The following is a 9,108-nucleotide window of genomic DNA, read 5'->3' on the forward strand; positions in this document are numbered from 1 at the left end:
ACACCAAACCGGCTCTGTAACCACTACGCCAAAGTGGGCACTCTACCACTCAGCCGCAGCCCCTTCCTATAAAGCTGCCCATCAAGGTAAGTATTGTCCAGACTGGCAGCTGCTCTCCAGGGTCTCAGGTTGGAGGAGGTCTTTCGTATCACCTCCTACTTGATCCTTTTCACTGGAGATGCCAGGGATGGAACCTGGGACCTTCTGCATGCCAAGCAGAGGCTCTACCACTGAGCCACGGCCCCTTCCCATAGCTCTCCAGGGTCTCAGGCTGAAGTCTTTCCCATCACCTCCTGCCTGGTCCTTTTAACTGGAGATGCCGGGGATTGAACCTGGGACCTTCTGCATGCCAGGCAGAAGCCACTGAGCCATGGCCCCTCTTGACAGCTCTCCAGGGTCTCAGGCGGAGGTCTTTCCCATCACCTCCTGCCTGGTCCTTTTTAACTGGAGATGCCAGCAGGGATTGAACCTGGGACCTCCTGCATGGCAGGCAGATACTCTTGCATTGAGCCACAGCCCCTCCCCACAGCTCTCCAGGGTCTCAGGCAGAGGTCTTTCCCATCACCTACTGCCTGGTCCTTTTTAACTGGAGATGCCGGGGATTGAACCTGGGACCTTCTGCATGCCAGGCAGAGGCTCTTCCACTGAGCCACAGCACCTTCTCATAGCTCTCCAGGTTCGCAGGGTGAGGTCTTTCCCATCACCTCCTGCCTGGTCCTTTTAACTGGAGATGCCAGCAGGGATTGGACCTGGGGCCTTCCGCATGCCAAGCAGAGGCTCTACCACTGAGCCACGGACCCTTCCACAGCACAATGGGTCGGGGCGGGAATGCCCGATGAGCAGGAGGCTCTCCCCACCCCGAGAGCTACTGCTCCGCAGGCAGGCCGGACTCTCCCTGGCCTTTTGGCAGGCACAAACTGCTGCCGTCCCGGGATTGCTGGCGAGGGTTCAAGCATGCCGGTTCCCCTGGCTACGCTGCGTCACGGCCCCAAGTAGGACACACACTTTAACCTTTCCGTTCTTTCCAGAAGTCTGAGGAAGCCGGTTGGGCAGCCAGGCCCCTCGTCTCCCTCCTCGGGGAAACTCTATCCCTCGGAGCCGCCAGAGATCGCGGTGATGCAGTCAACAGCTTCTCAGCAACTTCTCTCGGTGCTAGGGTCTTCCCCAGCAGAGGAAAAGTGTGTGCGGGGGGTGACTTAGGGACATGTTTTGATCATTACTGAAGGAGGAGAAAGAGCAATCCCTCACACCTGTCAGAGCTCAGCCTCCCCAGAGGAGAAAGGTGAGATACTGTCAAGCCGACGTAGCTACCGAAATTTCTGCAGGGCTACCGAAATTTCTGCAGGGCATCCCCGCGGGGTAGAGAAGAAGAGATTGGATTTTCTACCCCGCCCTTCACTACCCAAAGGTGTCTCAGAGCGGCTTACAAACTCCTTTCTCTTCCCCTCCCCACAACAGACACCCTGTGAGGTGGGTGGGGCTGAGAGAGCTCTGACAGAAACTGCTCTTTTTCAAGGACAGCTCTGACAGAACTACGGCTTGGCCAAGGTCATCCAGCAGCTGCATGTGGAGGAGTGGGGAATCAAACCTGGTTCTCCCAGATTAGAGTCGCGCACTTAACCAGTACATTCCAGGTAGTGGTTAGAGCGTCAGACGACGAGTTGCGAGAGCCAGGTTCACCCCGCCCACTCTGCCACCAGTGTTCCCTCTAAGCTGAGTTAGTGTGAGTTTTTTAGCTCACGTGTTTTTGGCTTAGCTCAGAAAGGATGCCTTTGGAGCAGACTAATTTATGCAGGAGCCAAATTGCTCGCTTGTCACTTTAATGCCAGGAGCTCACAAAGTAGAATTTTTGCTCACAAGACTTCACAGCTTAGAGGGAGCATTATCTGCCACTACAGGAGTTCATGTGAGCTTTTAATAACAAACGTTAATTGATATAGGGCTATGTGACGACCCCTTCTCTGGGGAGGTCTGGTTTTACTTTAAAAGTGTTCTTTATATTTTTCTCTACTGGGTAATCCGGCTGCCACCAGGAAATTTTAAAAGGATTTCCAAACCTTTATGCTTTCTCTATTTCTGGGTAGGTATGTCGAGGGTTTAAGGCGTTCGAGGTACTATGTGGTCCTGGGAAGTATTTCTTTCAGAGTGGGTATATTTGAATAAAAGAGGATTTATTGAAGTAATTCATAAATAAAAGATTAACTCATTGTAACCAGAAAGGCTTAAATACTGAACAAATGATTGGTGTATCACACAATTTTATCTCTTACTGACAGGGATCTGGGCATGTAACTTTGTAACCCTTTTCCCTTCAGGCCATATACGGTTACTGTTTCTTTATACTTCAACTTTTCATAACACACAAGACTCTCTCCTTAGACTTCAGAATGAACTTAACTTAACCCACACAGGGTTGATTCTCTCTCCTCATACACAGAGCTTAACTGATCTTCTGCTTCTCTCACAGAAATCAGAACTAAAACTGCTTAACTAACTCTCTCTGTCTTCATCAACTGTCATATCTCTAACTGTCTCCCCTGAAAGACCTACCTATCATTCACCCAGCATCACTTCCAAAACCCCTCCCCCTCTCTTTCACTCACCAATCACACCACTTGCCTGTTTCAACCACACTAGACTTTCATACAGCCATGCATCCAAACTTTTAAAGTCACACACACACAGTTAAACATGAAATCGTTACAGGCTACAATGATACAATCTATTGCAGTAGAAAAGAGCAACAGTCCATGGGCACTTAGTCTTTTCACTTTGGAGGAAGCTTTGAGCTCACTAAGAGAGACTTTTTGCAGCATTCATTGAAAAATTTGGATATTTTGGTATTTGGCAACCTTGTGCTTGGAAATATCTGTTGAACTCCCTGAGGAAGACCCTGAAATGGGAGGATATCTGGACCTCTTTTGGAGGAAGACTGAGCACTTATTCAAAACAGACTTAAAGGAGTCCTCCCTATTAAAACTTTTGTATATTTAAGGAGGACTGATATATACACACAAAAAAAAATTATGATATATTTTATAATCGTCTGTAGCACGGTATTTGCTCATAAAACGTAATGCCAGGTAAAGTAATACTAGAAATAACTGAAATAGATCTACAGTTAGAATCGGAAATATATTTACTTAATATGTTACCAGATGGGATACACTATAATGATTCATGCTTGATACTATATATATTGACTATGTCTAGAATACTTATAGCAAAATGTTGGAAATCAGACAGAGTACCAAATAGAGAAGAATTAACTATGAAAATTTTGGAAATAAAAGAAATGGATAAGATAAATATGATATTAGCAGGAAAAGAAGAAAATGTATTCAAAAAAAGATGGCAAAAATAGATAGATGAAGAAAAATGTATAAGGGAAACTCCAAAATGTGTTGTAGAGACTTTATATTTTGTTTACTTTTTTGTAATGGAAAATGATAAACTATTTTTTAAAAAACGTAATGCCAGGTAGCGGAGATATCAGCTGTATAAAAAACACAAACACAAAGGGATTTTTAAAACTTAAAATAAAAACATGCTTAAAACATCAGCACTCCTGCAATATTTTGTTTATCTAACAGTGTCTGATAACGGACACCTCTTGCTCTGAATCACTGCGTCAAAATGTCTGTGCTGTTGCAATCTTGAGTATGCTGTTCAGGTGTGTATCTGTAAGCTGCAAACCTACGATGACGCAGCAGCAGAACTGGAAGCAGAAGACAGCCAGTTCCACTGTCGGCCTGAGAGGAGCCCTCCGGGGGCCTGATCTGGCCCCTGGGCCGCATGTTTGACACCCCTAGTCTAGACTCTCAAGAGTCGCTCAAGACAGAATGGGTCACAGCTGAGACACCAGACTAAAACGTGGGCACCCCCCCCCACTTTGGGGACCAATGGCCACATCAGCAGAAGAGAAATGACAGTTCCAGGGATGATGAGGCATCCTCAAAGGGTGGTAGCTACCAGGCAGCAGCAGCCGCCGAAGATCACACTGGTGGGGGATGTTCTGTAGGCAACGGCAGTGCCACTCCCGCTAATGCCGGTTAGTACTGTGCAGAAGGTGGCAATGGCTCACCGCTTCCGAAAACCCTACGATGAGACGATCCGAAATGGAAAAAAGAAATACTGACGAAAGATGAAGCCACCAAGGCCCTCATTTGGCAAGACCTGAGAAAGGCTGTTGACGAGAGTGATGCTCTGTCTTCTTGGTGCTTGGGGGGTGGGGTCAACAGTGGGAGGGACTTCTAATGTCCTGGCCCCACTGCTGGACCTCCTGATGGCACCTGGTATTTCTGGCCACTGTGTGACACAGAGTGTTGGACTGGATGGGCCTTTGGCCTGATCCAACATTGGCATCTCTTATGTTCTTATGTTTTGGAGACCGACGATCAGTCCTTTTTCGTTCCTTTGTGGGCGGGGCTCATCTGAAGACCGCATCACTGCAGTAGACGTGGACCGAGCCACTGGTGGTGCAGAGACCGGACTTAGAGCAGGCGGGTCCACGGATGGACCAGGCAGAGCCACGGAGTCTCCTTCAGGAGCAGCTGGTCTCAGAGCATTTCCCCATAATACCGCCTTTTTTGTTGGGGGGGGGATATTGCTCCCTTCCTTATCGCTGGTGGGAGGGGGTTGTCAGAGCCTGTTTAAAAGTTCATGTGTTTGATGCAAATTCACTCAAGTTTTTTCCGGTATCGTTAAATTGCCGAGAGGTCTTGCATTTTTGCTAAAACTCCCGAACGCTCGACCGGTGTGCGCCTCTAGGTACCATGATGGTACCTTCGGGGCAAAGTGTGCCTCAATCCCTTGGCATTGTGCCTTGGGAGTGGCACTACTCGAGCCCCATGGCTGAGGCCTCCTCTGCGGGGACCCCAGGGGGGAACCGGCACAGCCGGATCCCCTCCTAGCCGCCGCGCAACAGGCCACACCGTACGGAGCTCGCCAGTGCACGCCTGCTAAGCAAGGAGCCGAAACGGGGGGAAAAAACCTCATAATTCCGCCTTTAAACGCATAGCCCTGCCCTCATGAGCTCTGGGCGTTAACAGCTTACATGCTGTACATGTTGAAGTAACGTGCCCTTCTCCCAAACACAGGAGACACGAAGAATGCTGAACGTTGTGGGCCATCTTCGCCCCACAGTCTGAGCATTTCTTGAAGAGAGACATGAAAGGCTGAGGGTTATGGTGGGGATTTTACCTCAGCCTCCCAAGATTAATAACAGAATGATAGGCAGTCGGAGGAGGTTCGTTGCCTCTTTCTCTGATTTACTTTCCTTTGTATTTTCTGTCTTTCACTCTTATTCTTTTTTCTTTTAAAAAATTTTTACCTCAGAAAAAGTCACAGCTCGCTGACACGTCCTCTTTGCTAGGCGGCAAAATGATTCATAGGGCCGCCATAAGTTCGAAGCAACCTGACAGCACTTAACACATACACACTTACACACACACAGCTTGAGGGTGAAGGACTGACGCTTACTAGTTTGGGTGTCATGGTTAAGTGCGCGGACTCTAATCTGGGAGAACTGGGTTTGATTCCCCACTCCTCCACTTGCACCTGGCTGGATGACCTTGGGCAAGCCATAGTTCTGACAAGAGCTGTCCTTGAAAAAGAGCAGTTTCTGTCAAGAGCTCTCTCAGCCCCACCTGCCTCACAGGGTGTCTGTTGTGGGGAGGGGAAGGGAAAGGAGTTATTAAGCCGCTCTGAGATTCCTTCGGGTAGTGAAGGGCGGGGGATAAATCCAATCTCTTCTTCTTCTACCTCAAAGGGTGTCTGTTGTGGGGAGGGGAAGGGAAAGGAGTTTGTAAGCCGCTCTGAGACTCCTTTGGGTAGTGAAGGGCGGGGTAGAAATCCAATCTCTTCTCTTCTTCTACTGCTCTCGCATTTATGTGCCCATTTGCCTGCTATCCATTGATCTTACCGGCCACCTGATCTAATTTCAGCTCCACAGAGACATCTTGGCTCTGAGTGGCCCTTCCTAACGACTGCCCCCTCCTACCTGTAAGTAACCCTTGAAGCTGCGGTGGCTCAAGTGGTTAAGACGCTGAACTGCAGTCTGGAAGGTCGGTAGTTCGGCAGTTCGAGACCCGAGTGGGCCATGATGGAGTGAGCTCCCGTCTCTAGTTCCAGCTCCTGCCAACCGAGCAGTTCGAAAGCAAGAAACTGCAAGTAGATAAATCGGTACTGCTTCGGTGGGAAGGTAACAGCGTTCCATGCGCCTCGGCATCTATTCTTGCCGGCCACATGACCATGGAAAAATCTTCAGACAGCGCTGACTCTTCGGCCTGGAAACAGAGATGAGCACCACATCCCTGGAGCCGGATTCGACTAGCTTTCGAGAAAGGGAAACCTTTACCTTTAGTTTTACCTAAGCCTTGAGGAGATTTTATTCCATTTGTCTGAAGGAGTGTGCTTTGCACACGAAAGCTTATCATCCCCAGCGTTGAACTTTGTTGGCCTTAAAGGTGCCAGCTGGACTCACACTTTCCTCTGCTGCTTCAGACCAACACGGCTACCCCCACCTGAATTTACTGCTCAGGCAGGTGACGAGGAGGTGGTGACGCAGGCCAGCTTCCTCCCAAGTGGGAAAAGGACAGAACTAGATGCACCGCGGCCGAGCGTACCTGAAGGGGAAGACGGAGGAAAGTCATTCCCCGTCGCTGTCCCGCAACAGCTCAAAATCCTACCCGACGAAAAGTAACAAATCCACAGGGGCTGGTTTAACTCATGCAACACGGTTTGAATTTACTTAGAGCACGGTCCCTGACCAGGACAAGCGGTCGGGATATAAAAACGAAGAACCCCTCCTGCCAAGGTTCACAAATATCGAAACGCGACAAAAGAAACTCTCCGCTTGTCAGTTGCGAGACAAGAACATTATTGGGGCGGGGCAGTGACGGTGGGGAGAAATTTATGTCTCGGGGCTTTGGAAAGCAGATGCGACCCCCCCAGTCCTCTCAAACAGCAAAGAGAGATTTCCTTCCAAGGGTTAAAGGTTTTATTTGGGTTTAAGTATACAATAGTTATGGGGCGTTCCACTAGTACAAATAACCTCGCTCAATCCCTTTCAGATTAACTCCTTTAAAACAAGCAAGACACAAAGTCTCTGCGGTCAGGTCAGTGTCCAGTCTAGTCCTGGGCCAGGAACTTAAGCTACGAAGGGGGGGGGGGGTCGTGGTTTCGGAAGACCAGAGTCTGAGGAGTCCCAGTTCAGAAGCAACTGGAAGGTTAGAAGGAAACGTCACTCCTTCCTCCGTGCAGGTGAAACTCCAGATGGTCGGGCCGCCCATCAGCACCGAAACCGCTCCGAAAAGTCGGGAGACTTTGGTACTGTCAGGGGCTGATCGCTAGGCTTGACTTCCACGTTCTGGTACCTACGGATCGGGTTGGCTTTGTGCACCTGAGGAGGAGAAATGGAGAAAGAGAGGTTCCTGGCTGCCCCAGTTCAGATGTTTAGGCAAGGAACAGGCTGGGCAGAGAAACAGAGAAAGGTCATCTAGTCCAACGCCCTGCACCATGCAGGAAATTCACAGCTACCTCCCCACCACCACCACCACCACTCCGCCAAGGCCCTCAGCTCTATGCCCAGAGGAAGGCCAAAAAATTCCAGGGTCGCTGGGCTGATCCGGCATGGAAGAAAATTCTTTCCTGACTTCAAACGGGTGATCATCAGCATTACCCTGGGCATATAAAGAGAGGGCCACGAGCAATGTTCCCTCTAAGCTGTGGAGTCTTGTGAGCAAAAATTCTACCTTGTGAGCTACTGGCATTAAAGTTGTGAGCGAGTGGCTTGGCTACTGCATAATTTAGTTTGCTCTGGAGCCATCCTTCCTGAGCGGAGACAAAAATGTGTGAGCCAGAGGCTAAAAAACTGTGAGCTAGCTCACACTGACTCAGCTTAGAGGGAACACTGGCCACGAGAACCAAGCACTGGCTAGTCCCGTTCCCGCCCTCCCTCTCGTGATCTGCCTGAGTTCACAGAATCCGGACTGCTGTCAGATGGCCCTCTAGCCTCCGCTTGGAAACCTCCAAAGAAGGTGAGAGCCCGCCACCTCCCGAGGAAGCCACCCGTTTCACTGAGGAACCGGTCTGCCAGGAAGTACTTCCTGATATTTAGCCGGAAACTCTTCTGATTCAATTTCGGTCCGTTGGCTCTGGTCCGATCTTCTGCGGTCACAGAAAATAGCTCTGCACCATCCTCTATATGACAGCCCTTCAGATACTTGAACAACCAGGGCCAGGGCTTTCTTGGTGGCGGCTCCATTCTGGTGGAATGAGCTCCCAGTAGAGACCAGGGCCCTGCGGGATCTTACAGGTCCGCAGGGCCTGTAAAATGGAGCTCTTCCACCGGACCTTTGGAGCCGCCGCCACCGCTAAATATCATCAATAGTTAACAGCGGTAGGATAGAGAGCCCTGTGCCCCCGGAATTTTTAACAACGGCCAGTCCTCCAATTGCAGCTGCTGGATGACCTTGGGCAAGCCATAGTTCTCTCAGAGCTGTCCTTGGAAAAAGAGCCGTTTCTGTCAGAGCTCTCTCAGCCCCGCCTACCTCACAGGGTGTGTGTTTATCCCAAGATCGATGGGTGCCAGCCTGGACTGTGCCAGGGTGGGAGGCTGCCTACAAGCCAGTTGAGAGAGGAGGAGATCCATCGGCATTGCTGTATTGCCAGCACGATAACTGTTTTGCGGGGTCCAAAATTAGAATGCCAGTCACCTCCTGTGTGGATCACGGCTGGAAGGGAGCCTTCTTGTTGCTTGTGCTGCCCCAGCAGTGGCGTATAGAATCACAGAGTGGGAAGGGACCTCCGGGGCCATCTAGTCCAACCCCCTGCACAATGCAGGAAATTCACACATCTCTCTCCCCCCCCCCTCCATTCCCAGAAGATGGGGGAGGGGAACCAATGCCAGGATCCCCGGCCAAACTGGCTTGGAGAAACATTGCTTCCTGACCTGAAAGTGGGGATCAGCATTTCCCTGGGCATGTAAGAAAGGGCCACGAGAACTAAGCACTGATCACAGAATCACAGAGTTGGAAGGGACCTCCGGGGTCGTCTACTCCAACCCCCTGCACTCTGCAGGAAACTCACACATACCCCCCCCCACAC

The 9,108-nt window shown here is 50.1% G+C and overlaps 1 protein-coding gene across 1 annotated transcript in view; it reads right to left on the reverse strand.

Annotated features, from left to right (window-relative positions):
• Positions 1–7,012: 7,012 nt before the first annotated feature.
• TPX2 (TPX2, microtubule-associated) overlaps positions 7,013–9,108 on the reverse strand; it is a 59,320-nt gene continuing 57,224 nt past the window's right edge. The window contains exon 15 of the mRNA XM_015405649.1: positions 7,013–7,402. Within this exon, the coding sequence (XP_015261135.1) occupies positions 7,292–7,402 (111 nt within the window). The 3' untranslated portion in view covers positions 7,013–7,291. The remainder of the gene's footprint in view (positions 7,403–9,108) is intronic.

Source organism: Gekko japonicus, unplaced genomic scaffold, assembly GCF_001447785.1.
Source record: "Gekko japonicus isolate JY-2015 unplaced genomic scaffold, Gekko_japonicus_V1.1 scaffold4358, whole genome shotgun sequence".
NCBI classification, from domain to species: Eukaryota; Metazoa; Chordata; class Lepidosauria; order Squamata; family Gekkonidae; genus Gekko; species Gekko japonicus.